General features: G+C 46.4%; 1 protein-coding gene across 3 annotated transcripts in view; it reads left to right on the forward strand.

Annotated features, from left to right (window-relative positions):
• Positions 1-25463, forward strand: part of LYST (lysosomal trafficking regulator) — a 1763279-nt gene that overhangs the window by 1644316 nt on the left and 93500 nt on the right. For all 3 annotated transcript variants that reach the window (XM_075339737.1, XM_075339736.1, XM_075339738.1), the window contains exon 51: positions 9327-9398. In XM_075339737.1, coding sequence (XP_075195852.1) covers positions 9327-9398 — 72 coding nt within the window. The remainder of the gene's footprint in view (positions 1-9326; positions 9399-25463) is intronic.

A 25463-nucleotide genomic window follows, 5' to 3' on the forward strand; every position in this document is an offset into this window, starting at 1 on the left:
TTGCTCTGGACATTTCACTTTGCCTGGAGGTATTATCATTGTTACTGTGACCATCTCTTTGCTCCCTTATGGGTCCCACTCTGTGTGCTCTTTCTACACGGCAGCTATGTGGTAAGCCTAAAGCCTTGGGTAATTCTTTTTCACAGATTGAGTCCAAATATTTTGTTGCCACTGTCTCAGGCAGACCCACCAGCCTTAAATTATTCCTCCTTGATCTGTTTTCAAGATCTTCTATTTTATCCTTCATAAGCTGAGCATTAGTGTTTAGCTCCTTAAATCTGCCCTCCAATCTTGTCAGATTCTCTTCAGCATCAGAGACTCTTTGCTCTACCTCTGTCAATCTCATATCATGGTGCTCCACATCCTCCTGCAGCGCAGCCAAAGCCTTCTTCACTGAGGCTGCTATTGCCTCCCTGATGTCTGCTGTCAGATGATCTGCCACTTCTTTTGCCAGCTTTTTGTAATCAATCTCATATCTTTCCCCCAAGCCCAATGTCTCTGTACCACTCTGCATACTCTGAATTCTTCTATCTTGGCCTCCTGCACATTGCTGCAGCTGCCCTTGTAGTTCCTCTCCCTCCTCCCCCTCCTTCCTCCTCACTGTCGGCGCCATGTTATCTCCACTCACCCCCTCCTCCCTCTGCTCTGCTCTGGGCTTAAATGGTGTTCCTCCACTTCTGAGGAGATAACTATCCATGCACTGACAGCTGGTAATTCAGTGCAGCCTCTCTATGTTGGTCTAGGGTGCTGTTTGCTTCTGTAGGTCGCTGTATATTGCAGGGGCTGTATGGAGCTGCTCCTTCTCCCTCCTCATATCTCAGCGCAGGAACAGGAAGTCAGGATTATTTTTACGTTATACAGAGCGGCCTGGGCACTTATATACAGTATTCTGGAATGCTGTATATAAGAGCTTACTGGTGGTGGCTGCAGCTTATAAGAGAAAAACCTAGTGACAGGTTACCTTTAAGTTCGACTAAGCGTTCAAGTATTTTGATGGAGAGAAGGAATAACGTCTCCATCAGACACCTCTATTCATGTCATCAGAAGCAAGTTCATTCAGGGACTAGAGTAGCATTTCTTCCATATAAAATTGAGTCACTTTTGATGAATTTGACAGGCAGGCATTCCACCCCAGCTTCTCCTGTGTCTGTTACACAGCTGATTGAAACAAGTATGAAAACGACAAAAATCACTTTCAAAGCTTTTACTACAGTTTTATGACATTGATGAAGCGACCCCATTTTTTGTTTTTTTTTTTTATTTGTTTTGTTTAATTGCTAAAAAGTAGTAAAAAAAACTATATACATTTTGTATATACTGACCCACAGAATAAAGTTAAAGAGTAATTTCTGGGGGTGTGGCTTGAATAGAGAACGAGGCAGACCTGCTGGCAAGGAACTCTGCTGTAAATTTTCTAATCCGGTGTCATGAAGCCTCTCCGAGTGGGCACTGTGACGGAATTCTACCTCCTGAGGCTCCCACAGACCATAGCTATCCGTGAAGCTGGCGCCCTGGACATTTGAGGCATCTTGGTTGCGGTCTAGTAGACGTGCTGGAGCTGCGGTCTAGAATGGATCACGGCCTGGAACTAGCACCGTGAACAGCAGCTCTCCTCCCTACTGAGGTAAATTGTACAGCTATTTATGCTCCCTGCATTCCGCCCCCTCGGCCTATACCCAGTAAGCGGGAAGCACTGACGCTACTAGGCCGAAGATATTGGAGGCGCCGGAAGTTTGCTGCCTAGTGGACACACCGGAGTCACAACCTGGAGTGGTACGCAGCCTGGGACAGGTGCAACTGTGGATACATAGTTCACCTACCTGACTGAGGTACCCCGGACACCACCCATGCTCCACACGTGGCGACCCCCTGTTGAGTGACCGAGAGGGAGAGAATTATACCTGGAGGCTGAGCCGGACCCGAGCTACAGAGCCGTGGTCAAATAACAGGTAGAGACCGATTACTGGCCTGATGTCCACCAGGCCAGACCACAGATAACCCACGCTCCTTACCTCACACTGATCAGTAAGGAGACTGGGATGATCAATATAGCGGGCTGCTTACTGGGGCTCAACAGTGAGACAGATAACGTTGGATCCTGGAGCCATAACTCGCATCACTGTCCCTGTACAGTGGTGGAAAGGCCGTAGCAGATACACGCAAAGCCCTGGATTACCTGTGCAAATGGAAGATGCTATCTGGTGGCTAGAAATGGACATTTCTACCCAGTCCCAGAACCACTATCTGAGGAATCGGTTGTAAGAGCACTATTGACATTGAGTGGCAACCACTGGGGTCAGCTGCTAAATCTTTGATAAGAGCTTAGGGCCTCTTCTTACAGTGGACACATTACAGGCAGAGATCTACTCTTGTCTGCACCTCCTTATTTGCCTGTACTGGGGAAAACGATATTGGCCTCCTCTCCTGTAGCTGCTCAAGATCCACACAAAAAACACTGGGGAACTCAGAATTTAAGACAGAAATGGATTGGAGAGTCAGTGAAATTTAATTCTTAACCCTTCCACTGAATGGAAGATCCCCCACTCAATCACTTAGAGGAAATAAAGTAACATGGTTAAATTTGGCCAGAAATCAGCATCAACAGAAGCATATCACTCATCTCAATCCCACAAAAAAAAGATATGGAGAAGTTCCTCAACAAACAAATGAAGAATAAACAGCCGCTTGAGCAGCATAAAGAAGGGCAGCCAACACCTCACTATGATTCTGAAGAGTCCAACGAAGTCCCGGGCGCTCTGGCCGGCCCTGACAAACCAATCTCTCTGGCATTTATGGCTAAAACACTCAAGTGAGCCCTGGCTCCACTGGCAAAAGATCTTGCAGAGATTAAACAGGAACTGCAACAAATTGGTCACAGAGTAGAGTACTTGGAACACTCTTAACTACTATTGTGTCCCGTGCCCAAGAACTGGAGTCAAGCCTTCAGACTTTCGATGATCACATCAGTAAATGATAATCCTCAATGGAAGACCTGGAAAATTATAACAGACACAACAATCTCCATGTAAGGGAACTTCAGGAGTCAGTAACCACGGAAGACATATCTAAAACACTAATTGATCTCTTTTCAAACTACCTAAATGAAGAAGAGCAACTACAATTAGCTATTGAGAGAACTCATCGAGCTCTACGCCTGAAAACTAAGGCTACTGAGCCTCCTAGGGACATTATTTGCTGAATATAAAGCCCGCTTTACACACTCCAATATATCTTACGATGTGTCGGCGGGGTCACGTCGTAAGTGACGCACATCCGGCATTGTAATGTACATTGTGGTGTGTAACAGCTACATGCGATTGCGAATGAACGGTAAAACATTCATCGCACGCATGTCGTTCATTCCTCATGAATTGAACGTCAGGTTGTTCATCGTACCCGGGGTAGCACACATCGCAGTGTGTGACACCACGGGAACAATGAACAGATCTTACCTGCGTCCTGCGGCTCCCGCCGGCTATGCGGAAGGAAGGAGGTGGGCGGGATGTTTACGTCCCGCTCATCTCCGCCCCTCCGCTTCTATTGGCCGGCTGCCGTGTAACGTCGATGTGACCCCGAACGTCCCTCCCACTCCAGAAAGTGGACGTTCGCCGCCCACATCGAGGTCGTATGGACAGGTAAGTACGTGTGACGGGGGTTAATCGTTTGTGCGGCACATTCAACAAAATTGAACGTGCCGCACATACGATGGGGGCGGTTACGATCGCATACGATATCGTATGCAGAATCGTAACATGTAAAGCAGGTTTTAGACTTCCATATCAAAGATAAAATCTTCCAAAATGCCAGGTCGGATCCCAATCTTCAGCACGAAGGGGCCATCATAGCTATTTTTCAGGACTTGGCTCCCTCTACACTAGCCAAGTGCCACCTTCTTAAGCCTCTCACAGAGGTATTGAGAAAATTCAATATCAGTTCCATTGGCTGTTCCCCTTTGGTATCTTGGTCTTGGCCAAATAAAAGAAATTAACTGCAAGATCTTCCAAAGATTTCTCCAACTTTTGGCTGAGCTGGAAATATCTCCAAGTTCAATTCTGGACCTGAACCTTCTTCAACCATTCAACAATGGCTGCTCCGAGTTGACCAGCTCTATCGTATTGAAGAGCTAGAAGCATTCGCCAACCATTCCCAGGTGGTTAAATTCAGACATATTTGGGCTCCTTGGTTAGCATTTCAGGAGTCAACTTTGTACCTCGATTTGGTTTTGTCTTGATCTCCTCCACTCCTCAGCTCAGCAATATTTCTTTATTAATTTTTTAGCTCTTCATCAACACTCCTTACATTTTAACACGCCCCTCCCCCCACCCACTCCAAGACACCTTCCTCCTTGGATTTACCTTACATCCTGACTTTTTTTGTTTCCTCTCTTTCTTTCCATCTCCTTTCCTCTTGTTTAACTTGATCTCCTACCATCTGTATATCCCCCTTTCTACTGACATATTGATCCTTCGGTAGTGTTTGAACACTCTTAAAATTTATTGAATAGAAAAAGTAATTTCTAATGTTGTATATTGTATTATCCCTGTGAGTAGCTGGACATGAACTAAAGACTGTTGGACTTTTTCCAGCACGGAGCGTTAGTTATGTTAATCTCGTGTTTTTTATTAGAGGTGTGCTTGCTTGACAGTTTAAAGGCACTTGTCTGTACACAATTAGAAGGGGGAATGGGTTGGAACAATGTGTCATATTAGTTTACCTCCTAGGACTCTAATGTAATCAGGCCTGTAGTAGGATTCATTGTTCTGCATCTGGTGGGGGTTAGGCATCTATGATTCCCCTCTGCAGATTGGCGTGTCTGATATCCTGCCTACTGGCCACTGACTACTCTCCTTCGTATTTGGACTTACATTTAACAAATGTTTAAGGTGTGGGATGTGATCACCTCACCTCAAACAAGGAGGGTAATTCCAAAAGAGGTAGAAAAGCAAAGAGACACATGTTTGGTAAGTAGTTGATGTTGGGATGTGGAGGGAAGAGGATCTGTTGTTGCAGCCAGGTTTTGGTGCCCATGGATGGACTCTAGAGTTTGGATTTGGATACATGTGCTACTCTTGTGATATCCGTCATCTGAATTGAGGAACTATCCTAAGGCCTATTGTTGCCTGCTAAAGATGGATACTTGTGCTATGGTCGTGATATCCATCATCTGTAGGAGCATAAGGACTATTGTTTCTAGCTGGAGCTGGGTACATGGCCTACGTTCATAATATTCATTGTCTGGAGGAGCACAAGGACTGTTGTTGCCAGCTTGAGCTGGCTACACGTGGTACGGTTATAATATCCAGTGTCTTAAGGAGCATAAGGACTGTTATTGCTGGCAGAAGCTGGATACACACACTACGGTCGAGATATCTGCTGTCTGGAGGAGCATAAGGACTGTTGTTGCCGGCTGGAGCTAGATACACGAACTATGGTTGTGATATCTGTCATCTGTAGGATTATGACTATGGTTGCTGAAAGAATGTATACAGAAGGAATAAAAATTGTTGCATGGTTAACTTGCCTAGGTGATTAGTACAACTCACAATCTCAGATCTTCACAATCCCTAAAATGGTACTCAAAGGGAATCTGTCAGCAGCTTTTACTCTGAATTCTGAGAGCAACATGATTCCAGTTATGTCACTTACTTGGGTGGGTGTGTCATGTTGTTTCAATAAAATCAGTTTTATCAGCAACATCCTGCTAGATCACTAGAGGACTACATTTGTCCTGCCATGTAGCCTTCTTGCTCTATGTAGCCAAGCCCACATCACGGATTAGCAGCTTTTTGTCAGTGTACAGTTTGCATAGCAAGCTGCCACTTAGCAGTATAGGAATGATTATGCAGGGCTCAACATTCGGAACACTGCTAGATCTGCAAAATAGAAAACAGCGATTTTATCAAAAGTGCACCAAGCAGACCAGTAAGTAAAGAATTCCTGGAATCATGGTCTCTGCCATACGTCCTACTGCTTTCTGATTACATAACAATAACCTAGTGACAGATGCCCTTTAACAAAATAATTGATAAATTATTTCAGTTAGCCATTAAAAGGCATCACAACCACAAAGTTCTAATTTTGTTTCTCTCACTGAGAGCAATCAATCATTTTTCAACTGGCTAAGATGGTACCAAACCTTTTTCTTTTAACATAATAAAACACGTAATAAAACACATGTCCTTAAACAGCTGCATCAGTGGAGAAATTCAAAGGTTATAACACTTAGCACACAGTGATAATAAGAACAAAAAATGTGTGCTCAAGGTTTAATTACCCACATACTTAAAAGTAAGTTTCTTCACATCATAAATGGTTAAAATGGTAACCATTTATTTATTAAAAATTCTCTCTGTTGTCAAGAATGGAGGGATTTTTAATTCCATTGTTTACAGCTCATAGCCTAGATATCCAGCTACCTCTGCAGTCTATTAATAGTGACCAGGTTCCTAGGCAAAGAGTGCAGTTCTTACAAGCTGGATATTTGGATCCTGACATTTTCAGTGCCCCTGCCCTCCTCCTAAGCAAAGCTTCCTATTCAGGAATGTCAGTGTCTCCGAAAGATGCCCCTTTTAAGGAGTAATTGTCAAGTTTATTCCATGGGGAAGTAGGCAACTGAAATATATTGAATTTGCAGCAAGAGCATTCTGTGCACTGCCTGGCTATAGCCAAATGGCAGGTAGAGCAAGTTTTCAAAGATTGCAGTGACACCTAGATATATATTGACAACGTCTACCTGTAACTAGCTTATAGTTACAACATAATTTTCCTGATGAATGGAGTGTCATTTATTTAAAATATTTCTAGTAATCTGCAATAACTTAACAGTTAATTACAGCATCTCTGGTGACCTATGGTGTTTTGGGTTTTATATGTGACGCCCTGGCCTATCAGGTCGTCACTGGGTGTTGTATAATTTTCCATTCCGTGCAGCATCCATCTCTCCCTTGGTTCCAGGTGCCACCCGGTGATGTGCTAGGACCAGCATGCAGATCTCAGTCAAACACACACCACAAGTGGTGAGATCCAGGAGAGAAGGGGCCGCCCACCTTGGAGTCAGGCAGACTGGGTGGGAGGTGACTAGTCAGTCGTTGGCAGGGGAGCAAAGAGAGCAGAGGGCTCTAAAGTAGCTCTCAGTGAGGAGAGCAGGCTGGGGAGTTGGAGCTCCCAGACAGCGTGAGAGAGTAGCCTCAGAGAGTGAGGGGCTGTGGAAGTGGAGGCTCTCGGAGAGTCAGACTAGACCAAAGCACACTAGTAACATCAATGGGAACGGTCACCTGGACGTGCTCCCCTTCAGCGGCAGCGGTACTGCAGGAACGTTTGGTTGAATCACTGACTGTGTGTTCATTGACCTAACAAATCAGCACAGCCTCATCCAGCACCACGAGAACCATTGTAAGTTTCTCTGCTCCTTGTCTCCCAGACCGATAGCCCACGGCTCCCCTTCTCCACCATCACCGGGCCCCGGGGCACAACCCCCTACCCACTGAGGGGTTAAGCACCTGGCTGCTTTACCACTGCCACCAGGCTCCCCCACCAACAACAGGGGTGGTACACCATCTTACCACGCACCGTGGGTGGCATCACGAACTTCCAATCCCCCTGTACATAGTCCCCCTTTCATTGAGTGGCCGCACGACCCCCGGGTCCGGAGACCCCTCGAGCCACCGTGGATCCGGATCCGAGAAGCCCGGCTGCTGGCACGGGTGCGGCACAAATACATTTTGTCTTATGTAGTCTAAAGCGATCTCTCAGCTCAAGTTAACATCCCTGGGAGGTCCATAATACGATAGTATTTATGTTGATATTTTGAGAATAATACATTTTTTTCACAGGTCTTCTCAGTTGGTGGCTATGTCATTAGTAAAGGTACCGTCACACTAAGCAACTTACCAGCGATCCCAACAACCATAGGGATCGCTGGTAAGTTGCTAGGAGGTTGCTGGTGAGATGTCACACTGCAACGCTCCAGCGATCCCACCAGCAACCTGACCTGGCAGGGATCGCTGGAGCGTCGCTACACAAGTTGCTGGTGAGCTCACCAGCAACCAGTGACCAGCCCCAGCGCCGCGTAGAAGATGCTGCGCTTGGTAACTAAGGTAAACATCGGGTAACCAACCCGATATTTACCTTGGTTACCACCGCACGTGCAGAGAGCAGGGAGCAGCGCACACTGAGCGCTGGCTCCCTGCTCTCCTAGTTACAGCACACATCGGGTTAATTACCTGATGTGTGCTGCAGCTACATATGCACAGAGCAGGGAGCAGCGCACAATGCTTAGCGCTGGCTCCTTGCTCTCCTAGTTACAGCACACATCGGGTTAATTAACCCGATGTGTCCTGCAGCTACATGTGCACAGAGCAGGAGCCGGCAGCACAGGCAGTGAGAGCGGCGGAGGCTGGTATCAAAGGTAAATATCGGGTAACCAAGGACAGGGCTTCTTGGTTACCCGATGTTTACATTGGTTACCAGCCTCCGCAGAAGCCGGCTCCTGCTGCCTGCACATTTAGTTGTTGCTCTCTTGCTGTCACACACAGCGATCTGTGCTTCACAGCAGGACAGCAACAACTAAAAAATGGCCCAGGACATTCAGCAACAACCAACGACCTCACAGCAGGGGCCAGGTTGTTGCTGGATGTCACACTAAGCAACATCGCTAGCAACGTCACAAAAGTTGTTCGTTAGCAGCGATGTTGCTAGCGATGTTGCTTAGTGTGACGGGGCCTTTAGGCTGGGGGATATTTACTGTGACCTCTCCTGGACACAGCAGGGTAGAATTCAGTAATCATATCTATATATAAGGTTGCTGGTAGTAGAGAATTGTGAAGGGCTTAAAGATAACATCCAAGATAATTGTAAAAGGATTAATGGCAACATAGCTGATAGTCTAAAATGTTAAAGAGGTCGGAGGTTGCAGGATTATCCGTGGTTGTATACCTTAAGTTTTAGGTTGGTTAAGGATTTTATACCCACATCTGCTGGTCTAGTGTCATGAAGAGCCAAAGAAAATTCCCATTTGGAATATTTATGGAATATTCATATGATGTGTCATTAATATCTAGAAGCGTGCCCTCCCACAATTTTCAGAGTTCTCATAGAAATGAGTCAAGAGAGCCATGCATGCTTGACAACAAGGCACTGTTCATGAGATAGATGTCAGTCCCAGCAGTGGGTTATTTATGCAATATGGTGTCAATATGCCATAAATGTCCTAGATGGAAACACTCTACTTGATCATAAATCATGGTAAATCTTCAGGCTTCAGCAGTCTGATCATTTTGTTTATTTTCTAATGGAATGATGAGTGTATATATAACTTTGTTTCACAGATTGTGGAGTACATGGGATTTGAAGCCAGTTCGAGAAATAACCTTCCCAAAGTCAAATAAGCCAATAGTAAGGTAAGTTAAATGTGCTGCGTTGCAGCAACTGCTAATTATAGCAATTAGTGTTGTTGATTAAAACCATCCTACTATTTTTGATTCACATTCCTTACAAGGTACATAATTTTAGCCAATGTCTGAATTAAGAAATGTTCAAATCATTGAATCTTTTGTGCTCTAGGGTCTGTGTGCATTAGAAACACATTTTTTTGCCGTTCTTTTAGGAAACGTTGCATTTCCTTAATGTGTTCAAATCATGGTCAAACACACTTTTAACACCGCATTCACAAACTGACATGTATGGCATAAATGCTTAATAAATATGTGGCAATGTAAATACAATAACTATTTTCAACTAAAACACTACACGAAAATGTACTGATACTTTTGAATTTTAGAGTCTACAATTCTTATACAGGTCATCAGTTGAGTTTAGAAATATTACAAGGGCTTGGCTAGTTTTCGCACAAAAGTCTGCTGTCACTGTTTGTCATGGCCAAGCATGCTCACTACAGCTCGATCGTTGGGGTGCTCAGCACACAAGATACTCGATAGAGTATGCCTGCTGCTCAAGCGCCTTGCATGTTTCGTGGATGTTTTTCCTCCTCTAAACATGCAGAATTGCCTGCCAATCACAATAATGCCGTAGTCCTCTTGACTTCAGGCATTACTGTAATTGGCCAGCTGCTTTGCGTCATCGAGTCTATATAAGACCTGGTGATATGTTACTCAGCTCTATCTACCCTGGAAACCGTGTAGGGAAAGCTGCTGGAAAAGGAATAGTGTATTACAGTTATTGTCATATAAAAAGTATAATTCTGGCACACCTAGAGAACTACATCAGACTTGGAGCCTTACTTTGACCTGAGGGATAATGGAGATGCACGATAATGGAATGAAACTTAGTTCAACATGCCAGCAAAAAAATATATAGCTACACTCACCATGCCTTAGGAACATTTTATTGCGGCATTACATTCAGTGTGGGAGAGAATCAGGGAACAAATAGGATGACTGCCATTTTGCTATGCGCTTTAACGGATCCTACATATGATATGTAGGACCCGTTGAAGCGCATAGCAAAATGGCCATCATCCTGTTTGTTCCCTGCTTCTCTCCCACACATAATATAATGCCGCAATAACATTTTCCTGCGGGATGGTGAGTGCTGCTATTTTTTCTGCTTGCATATTGTTAGTTATTATTGCTTTACAATTTTGCTATTAGCTGCACTTAAGAGTAGGGCTAACTGTTGAAGAGGGGATTGTGTATTAGAGGCATCTAGGCAGTGGCAATGTAAAAAATATATTCTATTTTTTATTAATACCTCTGTTAATTTAGTACCTCTGTGTATTTAATGTAGATTAATCCAATCTACTTGTAGATTAATTGGAAGTCACCATATCAAAAATTATATACCTATTCAAGATACTCAAAGTAGATATTTCTTTATTCTTCACTACTTTTTCATAAAAAATATATTATATTATTCATATCAATTCACATACATAAACAAACATTTGAACTTAAAATAAGGAAAGAGAAAAGGGAGAGAAAATTTCCCTATCCTTTTCCCTTCCTGGACTACGTGGGTCGGCGTCCTAGATGAAATGACGCCCCCGTTCCACGACAGCTCAGCCGCTAAGTTATACCCTCCCTAACTTAGCAGGGTGCATTCCCTCTAGTAAGTAGAGAACCCCAAGGCGGTAACACCACAGTGAGGAAGAAGTGCACAGTCCATGGTGACTAATTTGTCTGTATCATCACCAAGACATGTAGGGGATTGGGGCTTAGCGGTCGTCAGGTATTGTCAGGTCAGTTTGTGTGCTCAATAGCAGATAAGAATAGATATAACACATAACTTCAAAAACCAAAAAGATTTGCTATTCAAGAACTGTCCAACGCGTTTCACCCTTTCTGGTACTGATAATCCATGGCTCATCAGGGGCTTTTTAACAAGTTTCTTGAAAAATTCTTTAAATCACAATCTGTAACACAAAAACACCTTGTTACCTGAAAATCCAATGATCCCTCACAAATTAAGTGTACATATTTATCTTAGTCCTCATACTGACCAAAGTTGGTTATATCCGTTTTTCCACTTGAATGAGATATTAATATCCTACACTCCAGTTGATCACTCACAAGATATACCTGAGTGTAGTCTCACCTATATATACAAACAATTCATTAGTACATATACATGGATTGAAATCCAATCTTTTTGGAGTGTAATATTTAATCTACCAAGAAAAAAGATACTACCTCACACATTGGTAGCACTCATGGCTTTTAATCGTCAGTGATATCCATTAGGTTACTGGATTATATCTAAAGGAAATAATAAATATGCCAAGTTGTTTACCACAAACACTGTGGGTGCCAGACAATCAAAAAAGTGTATGGTAGCAGTCCTATACACTGTCTAAAATCCCGTATTACCTTGATATATACAGATATGTCCACAGTAAACAATGCTTGAATCGCACACAGTAGTGGCTGTGGAATATTATAGTGACTATAGTTATCATGGGAGCGAAAAATTCACCATCAAAGACCTGGTAGAACCAGAAGCAGATAGAGCATCATCAGTATCACCCATACATATATATAAGGGTACTTTCACACTTGCGTTGTTTTCCTTCCGTTACAATCCGCCCTTTTGGAAAACAGCGGAATCCGTTAACGGATTCCGCTGTTTCCCATAGACTTGTATGGTTGATGGATTGTACCAAAAGGACCTGCGTTGCTTCCGCTGGGCGACGCTCTGTTGCTTCCGCCCAGCGGGAGGAACGCAGCATGTAACGTTGTTTTGAGCAGCGGAATCCTCTGGATTTCACTGCGCATGCTCTTTTTTTTTTCTATTTTAAATCAAACTTTATTTTGGCTCGCGGTGACTGAACGTTCAGCTGAGCGCCCGGCCGCCGGCAAGCGACAGCGCTCAGCTGAGCGCCCGCCCGCCGGCATGCCCGGGCGCCGGCAAGTGACAGTGCTCAGCTGATCACCCGGCGGTCGGCTGCAGGGAGCGATCAGCTGATCACCTGGCGGCCGGCAAGTGACAGCGCTCAGCTAATCACCGGCGGTCGGCTGCAGGGAGCGATCAGCTGATCGGCCGGCTGCAGGGAGCGATGAGCTGATCACCCGGCGGCCGGGAGCGATCAGCTGATCACTCGGCGGCCGGCTACTGGGAGCGATCAGCTGATCACCCGGCGGCCGGCTGCAGGGAGCGATCAGCTGATCGTTCACAATAGTCTGCCGCTGGTAAAACTGTAAAAAAAAAAAAATCAAAACGAATTGCGTTGTTTTGCAGCATCCGTTGCATCCATTGTGCCACTATATGCAACACATCCGTTCCATCCGTTACACAACGCAATGCAACAGATACCGTTCAACGCAAGTGTGAAACTAGCCTCAGACCTCATAGTCATATATCAAAAGATTATAATGGGACTATAGGGATGTACCTTGTATGTGCATGAAGAATGAACAGTTAATCATTCCGGATTGTCAGCCACTATCCTGTTTAAGGGTGGTTACTCATGCAGCCTGATGTATTCAAAATAAAGGTACGTCCAAACCAAGGGTCCTGTATATCACAGGGTTCAAGTTATACATTTTTTAATATTTATTATCCCGTGATCCAAAAATGCACAACAAGTAGTAATTCACATACCTGGTTGCTGTCCCTCAATGGAGCAATAGCAGGACAGAGTAATGTCCCCAGCAAACCCAGGTATCTATTAATAAAAACAACCAAGTGTCCTTAGAACATGGACAATGTGCTCCTCCTCGCTGGTGGATATAATAGTCCTACCTGGTAACAATCCGTGTAGTCAAGGACGTAGCTTCCAGGTCTGGCATCCGACGGTCGCTGACCATGCTGATGCTATGGTTGCTATTTAAAGGTGTATTTTGCGCCATCACAGGGATAGGGAGGATCCGGAAGTGACGTTACACCATGTATTTTACAATCCTCATGTTACAGCCGGAGATCTCACCGCGTCATCACCCGGTCACATGATCGGGTGATGTGAATCCCCAAACTCAATCCCCTCGGCCAGTTATTTACGTTCCGCTTGTTATTTGTGCATAGCGCTATGTGGTAGCGCATGTGCAGCTTGTCATTCCTGTTTTATGTGCATAGCACAACGTACAAGCGCATGCGCAGTAGTTTATTGTCATTCCTCTTGTTTTATGTGCATAGCACAACGTGCTCACATTTGCACTGTAGTTTATTGTTATTCCTTCACTAAGATTATAATTCCAGGCTAGAACTACATCCATCCTTAGGCCTGACCAGAACAATGCTGATAGTGCCATGTTATATATTACTAAAATAGAGATATAAATAATCTCATATATATGTTCTGATCCATTAGCATCACTGGAACATAGTTTGTTAGTTGAAAGAAGATTGATAAGGGATATTAGAACCAAGGTACAGTCATTATGTGCTGATATCATCTGTTCTGGTGAACATAATTAATTTAGATAGAGAACAGTATCTCTCATATTAAAAACATGGACATTGTTGGCACAAAAATATTATAATCCAGGGACCACAAACATGATTTCTGATTGTAAGGTAACGAGGGATTAGAGCACAGTGAATTATGTATGTGTCAGGACCGGGAGGACTGATGGGCCCAGGAGGTGGATCCACTGGACCGAGTATCCCACCGGAGGGCAGGGTACACGGCAGCCGGAGCACTGGCGTGGCCGGGACAGGTATAACCAGGTCAGCAGAGTCACAGAGTTCTTCAGGACGGTAAGGAAGACAGGCACAGGTACCAGGGAGCAAAGACAAGAAGTCTACAGGACACGGCACCAGGGGGCCTGAGCACCTAGCTCAAAAGACAAAGCTTCCAGACACGTTGATCAGGCAACGCCCCTATGGAAAGGCCAGTCTTATATATCCAGCACAGCCGTATGTCACATCCTGCTGCAGGTGTGCTGGGTCCATAAAACCAGGAGAGTGGGCGCGGCCTGGTCCTATACAGAGGCATGAGGCTAATACTCAGAGTCAGACTCATGAGACCAGGAGCAGGACACAGGAGAGCACGAGCGGCAGCCATGACCGGTGGACACGTGGAGTGGATCAGTGGGTAAGGAGCAGTGCAATGACGGTGAGGCCGGATCGGTGGGTACGGAGCGGTGGTGCGATGCAGGTACGACTGGATCAGTGGGTATGGAGCGGTGGTGCGATGCAGGAACCGGCTCAGTGGGTAAGGAGGGCTGCTGGGACACCGGGAGCGTGACAGTACCCCCCCCTTGAAGCCCCCCTCCCCGCGGCCGGGACATGTAGGCGCGCCGAAGAGGGGCAGCAACGTACTTCCGGGACAACCAGGACCGAGCCTCGGGGCCGCAATCCACCCAATCGACCAGGAAGGACTGCCTACCCCGGACCGTTTTCATGGCCACTATGTCCCGTATCGGAGAACCCAAGTCAGCGGCAACGGAGGCAACGGATAAGGGAAGACAGTCAGAAGCAGGACTGGAGTCGTGGGCGACCGGTTCGGGTGTCTCGGACCGGGTACAGGAAGGTGTGTCATCCTCAGTAGCAGGGGGCATCAAAGTCTCAAGTGCCAGGGATGGTGGAACGACGCTGGACTGCGTCGACTGTGCTTCTGAATCCGGTGGCACCACAGGCACAAGTGCCAGGAGCTGTGGTACACCGCTGGACTGAGTCGTCGCCTCTTCTTCCTGCGGCATAGCAGGCTCGGGTGACAGGGGCCGAGGAACGGGCTGTAGGCAGTGGTCATGACACGAGGACCCCCAGCGGTTAATAGCGCCAGAGTGCCAACTAATGGCAGGGTCATGAAGTTGAAGCCAGGGCAGGCCCAACAGGAGCTCAGGAGCCATCCTCGGGATCACAAAGAAGGTGATGGTCTCAGTATGCAATGTGCCAACCTGGAGTCTTACTGGTTCAGTGGTATATCGGACAGGTTCGTATAGCAGTTTGCCGTCCACGGAGGCGAACCAGAGGGGCTTGGCAAGCGGGATCACAGGTACTTGGTATCGGTCCACTGCAGACTGGCGTATGAAATTACCCGCCGCCCCAGAATCGATGTGGGCCTCTGCTGTGAACCTGGTCTTCTTCGTCGTCACCTGGACAGTCTGTGTAAGTGGAACGGAGGGGATTCCGGTGCCAAGGGTAGCGGTTCCCACCATCCCTTGGGCCTGGGGTCTACCAGGTTTCTCAGGGCATGTCCGAAGCATGTGTGACCCGTCTCCACAATAGAAGCACAGGCCCAGGGCGAGCCGTTCTGCACGGCGTTGCTTGGCTTGGTTCAGTCGGTCAATTTGCATGGGTTCCGGGAACATGTCACAGGAAGGCAGGGGCAAAGGAGCGGTAGGCCTCTGCGGGGACAAGGCGTGACGGGGTGGTAGCTTCTCCCGGAATACCTCTTTGGTTCGCTCCTGGAAACGGAGGTCAATCCGGGTGGCTAAGGATATTAAAGCGTCCAAGGTGCGTGGAACGTCACGGCCAGCAAGCTCGTCTTTGACGCGGCCAGAGAGTCCTTCCCAAAAGGCCGCCGTCAAGGCCTCATTGTTCCAGCCCAGCTCAGAGGCGAGCGTGCGGAACTGGATGGCGTATTGGCCGACGGTCAGGGTCCCTTGGCGTAGCCGGAGGAGCGAAGAGGTCACTGTGGTGGTACGTCCGGGTTCATCGAATGTACTTCGGAAAGCGTGCAAGAATTCCCGGATGTTAGTGGTCATTGGATCCTCAGTCTCCCACAGGGGGTTAATCCAGGCTAGAGCTTCGCCTTCCAAGTGCGACATCAGGAACGCCACTTTAGCCTGGTCTGAGACAAACAAATGAGGAAGCAACTTGAAATGCAGGGAGCACTGGTTCAAGAAGCCGCGGCAGGACTTGGGATCCCCTGCATAGCGAGGCGGAGCAGCGAGGCGAAGTTGCGAGGCCGTGGCGGAAACTGGTTCGGAGCCGGAGACTGGTTGCTGCGTGGACTCAGACGAGGCAGCGGTCTGCAGCGTATATAACCGGTGGTCCATGGACGCCAGGAATTTCAGCATCCGGTGTAAGGTGTCACGCTGTTGCACCAGTTCCTGGCGTAGTTCGGCCAGCTCAGATGTTTGTGCTCCAGCGGGATCCATGGCCTGATCAAACTGTCAGGACCGGGAGGACTGATGGGCCCAGGAGGTGGATCCACTGGACCGAGTATCCCACCGGAGGGCAGGGTACACGGCAGCCGGAGCACTGGCGTGGCCGGGACAGGTATAACCAGGTCAGCAGAGTCACAGAGTTCTTCAGGACGGTAAGGAAGACAGGCACAGGTACCAGGGAGCAAAGACAAGAAGTCTACAGGACACGGCACCAGGGGGCCTGAGCACCTAGCTCAAAAGACAAAGCTTCCAGACACGTTGATCAGGCAACGCCCCTATGGAAAGGCCAGTCTTATATATCCAGCACAGCCGTATGTCACATCCTGCTGCAGGTGTGCTGGGTCCATAAAACCAGGAGAGTGGGCGCGGCCTGGTCCTATACAGAGGCATGAGGCTAATACTCAGAGTCAGACTCATGAGACCAGGAGCAGGACACAGGAGAGCACGAGCGGCAGCCATGACCGGTGGACACGTGGAGTGGATCAGTGGGTAAGGAGCAGTGCAATGACGGTGAGGCCGGATCGGTGGGTACGGAGCGGTGGTGCGATGCAGGTACGACTGGATCAGTGGGTATGGAGCGGTGGTGCGATGCAGGAACCGGCTCAGTGGGTAAGGAGGGCTGCTGGGACACCGGGAGCGTGACAGTATGTAATCATAATATCTATGTACCCAGGTCACAACTATAATATTGTTGCAACCATTGACCCTTAGATATCACATGAGTCAACTTAATAAAAAGGAAGGTCTAGTACAGACGAAGTATTCCAAATTATGGCGGCTAGGTCTCATTTGTTTAGATAAAGGGCGTATAGCTAATCTGTTCGTTAAGGCCATCTGGATGCACAGAGCCCATCCAGAAGATCCATCTTGCTTCTCGTTGCAAAAGAAGATTATCCCAGTCCCCTTTTCTTTCCGGTTCTGGTACTGTTTCAATAGATTTGAACCGAATTCCTTCCAATTTAAACCCATGTTGGAGGTTCATATGTTATGCAATTAGTGTGTCCCGCTGATTGCAGATATCACCAAGATGTTCACCTATCCATACCTTAAATTGTCTTTTGTCTTACCTATATAATTCTTAGGACAGCTGCAGCTGAACAAATAGATTACCCCTTGGGTACGGCAATTGGCAAAATTTCTATTTTTATATATTCTCCCTGTTTTCACATTTTCAAATTCTTTTTATGGAGAGATGAATTTACAAAATTTGCAAGCTCCACATCTAAAAGTGCCGGTATCACGTGTCAGTAACCAAGCACTCCCATATCTTTCCAGGGCCACATAGTGGCTCTTTACCACAAGATCTTTGAGGTTGCGACCTCTGCAAAATGTCACTGAGGGGTACGGATGGATATTATCCTTAATATCCGGGTCCTGTTTGAGGATTCCCCAATATTTTCTGAGGATTCTCATTATCTGATTGTTTTGGTCATCAAAAGTACCTACCAATCTTGTTTGACCTTCTGTATCTTCCTTTGTTTTCGAGTTTAATAACTCATGCCTGTCCCTCCCTGCTGCATGACTGAAAGCTTTGTGAACCACCTTTACGGGATATCCCCTATCAAGAAATCTTTTGCTTAATTGAGATGCCTGTCTTTTGACTTCTTGATTATCTGAACAGTTCCTGCGTATCCGCAGGAACTGGCCCTTGGGTATTCCTATTTTCAAATTTTCAGGATGATGACTACTCCATTTGAGGAAATTATTTGTGGCACTTGCTTTTCTATATAAGGTTGTCTGTAAGCTCCCGTCTGTTCCTTTTTTAATGTAAATATCCAAGAACGCGATCCTGTCCATTCCGATTACATAAGTAAATCATGTTGACAAGTATGACAAACACTGTTTGTCATGGCCAAGCATGCTCACTACAGCTCGATCGTTGGGGTGCTCAACACACAAGATACTCGATAGAGTATGCCTGCTGCTCAAGCGCCTTGCATGTTTCGTGGATGTTTTTCCTCCTCTAAACATGCAGAATTGCCTGCCAATCACAATAATGCCGTAGTCCTCTTGACTTCAGGCATTACTGTAATTGGCCAGCTGCTTTGCATCGTTGAGTCTATATAAGACCTGGTGATGTGCGACTCAGCTCTATCTACCCCGGAAACCGTGTAGGGAAAGCTGCTGGAAAAGGGATAGTGTATTATAGTTATTGTCATATAAAAAGTATAATTCTGGCACACCTAGAGAACTACATCAGACTTGGAGCCTTACTTTGACCAGAGGGGTAATGGAGATGCACGATAATGGAATGAAACTTATTTCAACATGCAAGCAAATAAAAATATAGCTGCACTCACCATGCCATAGGAAAATTTTATTGCGGCATTACACTCAGTGTAGGAGAGAAGCAGGGAACAAATAGGACGACTGACACTTTGCTATGCGCTTCAACGGATCCTACATATGATATGTAGGACCCGTTGAAGCACATAGTAAAATGGCCATCATCCTGTTTGTTCTTTGCTTCTCTCCCACACATAATATAATGCCGCAATAACGTTTTCCTGCGGGATGGTGAGTGCTGCTATTTTTTCTGCTTGCATGTTGTTAGTTATTATTGCTTTACAATTTTTCTGTTAGCTGCACTTAAGAGTAGGGCTAACTGTTGGAGAGGGGATTGTGTATTAGAGGAGGCATCTAGGCAGGGATTATAGCCTTACAGTTCTTGCTGCGGCAATGTAAAAAATATATTCTATTTTTTATTAATACCTCAGTTAACTGTATTTAGTGTAGATTAATCCAATCTACTTGTAGATTAATTGGGAGTCACCATATCAATAAATCCAAAAAAGAGACCCCCACACAATAAATACTAATAAAATAATTCTCTTTATTACATAACAAATATATATAAAAAAACTTTAAAAACATTTTGAGAATGGAATTTGATACAAAAAAAACACCAGGGCAGGTGACGCAATAAATAACAGGCTGGTCTGGCTATCAGACAATTAAAAATATGTGGTGGATAATAAGTATTTAGATCAATTAGAAACACTATAATAATGTTGTTGGGTTTGTCTCCTTAGGTTAAATTACAAATAAATATATGCAAAAATAAATATATATATGCTTCAATTAGAAATATATACAGTACATCTATGTCCCAAAAGTTTTTTTAAAAATGCATATGTACGCATATATAAATATGTCAATTCATGCACAGGACATAAACACCAATATAATGTTTTATAACATAATAAGGACCATAAACCAAAAACAACTGGAAGAGCAATGGGTAATTAAATGAATACGATATTCAATTTGCATAATACTATAAATTGTAAACAAGTATAAATATAACCCTGAAAAGACCAGGACACAATCACAAATTAAATATGAATTAAATTAGGTGTTATATGCAATGTGTATTTATATATATAGATGCATACTAATTTTAATACATATAAATATATAAACTGTTAAATGCAAAAACAAGTAAAAATTGTGAATAAAGGATTGTGTTCCAGGAAGATCCAGGGAGATATTAAAATCAGTATATTTAATTTAGCATATCAGTTCCTTTTACCCACTTCTATCATTGCTCCCAGCAAACTATAAACATTGCTTAATGTGCCCAGCCAGATAAATTCTAGGACAAATGACAATAAAGGCCCCATTACACATGCAACATCGCTAGCGGTATCGCTGTAACGTCACCGGTTTTGTGATGTAATAGCGACCTCCCCAGCGCCATTGCAGTGTGTGACACGCATCAGCGACCTGGCCCCCGCTGTGAGGTCGCTGATCGCTACAAATCGCTCAGGACCATTTTTTGGTCCTTTGTTTCACGCTGCGCAGCATGCATCGGTGTGTTTGACACCGTTACAACGACATCGTTAGCGACTTAGAACCCAGCCTGTAGGCGTGCTATAGCGTTCCCTTTCCCGCCCCCTTTCCTTTGGTGGCCGCTGTTGCATTCTGATTGGGCGGCTTTCACTGAAAAGAAGGCAACTTTAGCTTCCGTCCTTTGTTTCAAAGCTACCTTGTTCCTGAGCGTGCTGGTTTGCAGATCATTAGAGAGTTCTCCAGTCTGCAATACTATAAAGTCTATATGGTAAGCATCATTTGATTGAAGCTGTATTGATGCTGTATAGTAGAGACTTTAGAAGGTGTTTTCTATGTGTTTGTATGTGTTTCTGTTTGCCTGCCAATGTTTTCAATGGGGTTTGAAGGTGTTCGACGAACACACCCGCCGTTCGACGAACCGAACTCGAACAGTAGGGGGGTGCCCTACTGTTCGAGTTCGGTTCGTCGAACGGCGGGTGTGTTCGTCGAACACCTTCAAACCCCATTGAAAACATTGGCAGGCAAACAGAAACACATACAAACACATAGAAAACACCTTCTAAAGTGTCCAAAATGTGACAAACAACTCAGAAAACACCACAAACACATAGAAAAGTCACAAGTACATATACTCATGTGAAAAGAAAAGAGCTGGACGAGTAAAAGGAGGAGGAGACACAGATGTAGTAGTATCTCCAAATGAACATCGATGCCATGACTGTGCAACTGGAGCCTTGCTCATTTTGGGCTTCCAATCTGGAAAAATGGCCTGAGCTCGCCACTTACGCCTTGGGGATCTTGTCGTGTCCCGCAGCCAGCATTCTCTCGGAACGTGTCTTCAGTGCTGCTGGGTGTGTGCTGACAGATAAGCACACGTATCTGTCCAGTGACAATGTGGACAGACTAACGTTCATCAAGATGAACAAATCATGGATCTGCAAGGACTTTTCTACCCCTGTGTCATCCTGGGGAGACAAACGGCTTGTGTATTTTTGATTGTGCTTCATGAAAATCAACATTTTAAGTTTGCAACTGTGGGACAATTGATGCCAATTAAGTGGTGTCTGTGGCCAAATTTTTGGAAAACATGGAGACTCTTGTTGGAGTCCCCTTGCTGTGTTTTACATGATTTTAGAAGAGCATGACATGCGTAAGAGGTTGACTTTCAGCATCTGTATGCTGTTGGCTACAGAAATGTTGCCTTTCCGCCTGGTGGACACAGAAGATTTTTGAGACCTTATGTCCATTGCAGTGCCCCAAGAGCAGATGCCCAGTCGCCACAACTTCTCCAAGAAAGGTGTGCCTGCCCTACACCAGCATGTCGCACACAAGATCACCGCTTCCTTGAGAAACACTGTGTGTGACAGGGTGCATTTCACCACAGATACTTGGAACAGTAAGCATGGATAGGGGCGTTACATGTCGCTGACTGGGCTCTGGGTAACTATGGTGTGAGATGGAGAAGGGGCTGCTGTACAAGTCTTGCCATCCCCACGAGTTGTGCGTCAATCTTCTGTATGTAGAAGTTCCTCCACTGCTTCTGCCTCCTCAACCTCGTCTCGGTCCTCCACCTCCATCCAAATCCTGTCTGGTAAGGCCACCCGCGTTGTAACTGTGCACAAGGAATCCCGCACACCTCCTTACTATGCTGGCAGCAGAGATCAACAGCATCAAGCGGTCGACTCTTTACTTTAAAATGTATGGAAATGTGAGTCACACCGCTGAGGAGTTGTGGACGGTTCGCTATGGAGACTGAGCTTCATCAATGGTTGTTTCCTCTCAACCTACAGCCAGGGAAGGCTGTGTGCGACAATGCTGCAAACCTGGGTGCAGCCCTTCACCAGGGCAATGTAACACACGTGCCTTGTATGGCTCATGTGTTGAACCTGGTTGTCCAGCAATTTTTAAACCACTATCCTGGCATACATGGGCTTCTTCAGAAGGCACGTTCGCTATGTGCTCACTTCCGCTGTTCATACCCCACAGCTCAACGACTTGCATCGCTCCAGCAGTCTTTCGGCCTGCCGGTTCACCGCCTGAAATGCGATGTGCCGACACGCAGGAATTTGAATCTGCACATGTTGCAGCGACTGTGGGAGCACTGCCGAGCACTGGTGCAATACATTATGACATTTAGCCTGGGCTAACGAGATCCAGAGGTGGAGCAGATCACGCTGCTGGAGTGGTCTCAGATCAAGGACCTATGCACACTTCTTCACAGTTTCGAAATGGCGACAAAGATGTTTAGCGCTGACAATGCCATTATCAGCATGACAATTCCGGTCATCTACATGCTGGAGCTCACGCTAAACATTATTCGGAGTCAGGTGGTGGGACAAGAGGAAGGGGAGGAAGTACAGGAGGAGTCATATGCGGAAGGGATAACAAGATCTCCAAGGTCCATACGGTCAGCAGCACCAAGGCGGCAGGCATGTGACGGTGGGGGAGAGGGATTAACAAGGGCGCATGGTAGCAGCCAAACTGTTGAGGAAGGTGCAGGAGCCCAGGAATAAATAGAGGACGAACTGGCGATGGGCATGGAAGACTCAGCAGATGAGGGACACCTTGATCACATTTCTGTTGTGAGAGGTTGGGGGTAAAGAGCGCAGAGGAAGGGAAGCATGATTCTCACCTTGCTGCCAACAACACAGCAAGGACTTGTTCCTCCTGGATGCGCAACACACATGAGCGCCTTCTTGCTGCACTACCTACAACATGACTCTCGAATTGTCAGAAATCGAAGTAATGCTGACTACTGGGTTTCCACACTCTTAGATCCCCAGTACAAGACAAAATTTGGCGAAATAAGTCCTGCCATAGAAAGCGACGCACATATGCAGGAGTATTAGGAGAAGCTGGTATGAAATCTTAGATTGGCTTTTCCACTAAACACCAGTGCTGCACAGAGTGAATCTCACATTTCTAACTTGCCAACCATGGGACTGTCGAGTCATCATCACTCAAACCGTACCAGCAACACTATCTGGTGGTAACAGCAATTTTATGGAACCGTTCCATGAATTTTTTTAGACCATCCTTTGCAAGGCCACAAGACACAAGAAGTCTGACACATAGTCAATGCCTGGAGAAGATGATACAGGAGTATCTCCAAGTGAATATCAATGCCATGACTCTGCAACTGGAGCCTTGCTCATTTTTGGCTTCCAATCTGGAAAAAGGTCCTGAGCTCGCCACTTATGCCTTGGAGATCTTGTCGTGTCCCGCAGCCAGCGTTCTCTCGAAACGTGTCTTCATTGCTGCTGGGTGTGTGCTGACAGATAAGCGCACGTGTCTGTCCAGTGACAATGTGGACAGACTAACGTTCATCAAGATGAACAAATCATGGATTCGCAAGGACTGTAAGGCCCCTGTGTCATCCTCGGGAGAGGAAAGGCTTGCGGATTTTTGATTGTGCTTCATGGAAATCAACATTTTAAGTTTGCAACTGTGGGACAATTGATGCCACTTAAGTGGTGTCTGTGGCCAAATTTGGCGAAATAATTTGTGCCACAGAAAGGGACGCACGTATGCAGGAGTATCAGCAGTAGCTGTTACACAATCTTAGATCAGCTTTTCCACTAAACACCAGTGGTGCACAGAATGAATCTCACCGCTTTGTCATGGCTAGGAGGAAATGGTCTTTTACTTGTCCACATCTGAGGGACCGAGGGCTGGCTGCTGTGCTGAGACGGCGTTGAGTAGGGTGTTCCTGCAGAGTTGCAAATTTGGTCATCTACAAAATGAGTGGAAAAAGGACAGATGCTGGTGGAAAGGGGAACAGGTGTGTTGGAAAGGGGAAAAAAGTTTGTGTCCGTGGGGTTGGTGGTAAAGCAACAGTAACATATGCTGAAGAAACACCATCTGTTATGGGGGGAGTGGCAGATTAGGATAAGGTGGTATATATCCCAATCGCCAGTCGGGGTCCACCATGTTCCCAGATGGAAAAGCAGATGCTGGCAACCCGAAGGTTAGGTGGAGGATACAGAGCTGGGTGGCTCTGAAACTAATAGTAGCCTGACCCAAGTTAGACGACACTCGGATCAGGAGACTGTGAACCCTGTTAGCGTCACAGGGTCCACACACCCAGCCCAGGAACTCCCTGTTAACAACACAGTGGCCATTGGGTACGCTGTCCGTGTGCGTAGGGGGCACACCTGTGGACAGAAGTTGCAGCAGCCCAGTTAAAGCCACTGGGCTGCTGTAGCAGGACTGGTAGGATAGGAGTTGGCTGTAACCGTGCCATGTTACCAAGTGTGGTGGCGTCCAGCACCGACGCCCTATCCCTGCCTACCTCTGTCCTAAATCCGCAATGGGTTCGACACATGGAGGTGTGCTCTGTCTGAGCATAATAGAAGACTGCGCACCTCCATGATGTCTCCAGCCCCTTTTATAACCTGGGTCCCCCCCAACCCAGGGTGGACCACAATGCACCTCTAGGAGCCAATAGCAGAGTGCCACGTCATCAGTGACATAACCAGTGGACTATCTGGAACCGCCACTTCACTGATGACCTCATGGCAGCCACACCCCAAACACCTCACCAGTCATCGTCTGACGAACAATGATGAGGTGCCAAGTCATAGGGGCGGGCCTCTGCGAGCCAGTCCAGAGTGGCCACAGCATCAGGACACCTAATTCCCTCTGGCCTATCAGGGCCTGCCACCTCACAGACATGGCCACTGAGGTCCTTACCGGACCTAGCCTCTGATGCACTAAGTGCCTCAACATGCTCAGTAGCCTGAAAAACAGTCTCAGAAAACAGACTATCAGCTTGAGCATACTCAGTAGGCACAACACAGGACTTAGACATGGCACGGAGTCCAAGTACCTGTGCAAAGAGGCTTTTCGCACTATGTGTGGGAGCATGCTCAGTAGCCTGAACTGAGGACTTAGCCTCAGGAATGGCACAGTCAGGCTAAGCATGCTCACTAGGCGAAACACTGGACTTAGGCTGTGGCTGTGGTAAATCGGCACACGCATGCGCACTAACCGCCTCTGCGCAGTAACCGCCTCTCCACACTTAGATGTGGAGGAGTAAGCAGCCAGCTGGACCACCCGAGGCACGGCCAAAAATAGCAGCTGACGCCTGGGCGCAACTGGAACCGCAGCAGGCTGCTTGCGGCTACGGAGGCACCGATTCGTAACACCAACTTCCAGCCAAAATAA

This window comes from Anomaloglossus baeobatrachus, chromosome 3, assembly GCF_048569485.1.
Source record: "Anomaloglossus baeobatrachus isolate aAnoBae1 chromosome 3, aAnoBae1.hap1, whole genome shotgun sequence".
Taxonomy (NCBI): Eukaryota; Metazoa; Chordata; class Amphibia; order Anura; family Aromobatidae; genus Anomaloglossus; species Anomaloglossus baeobatrachus.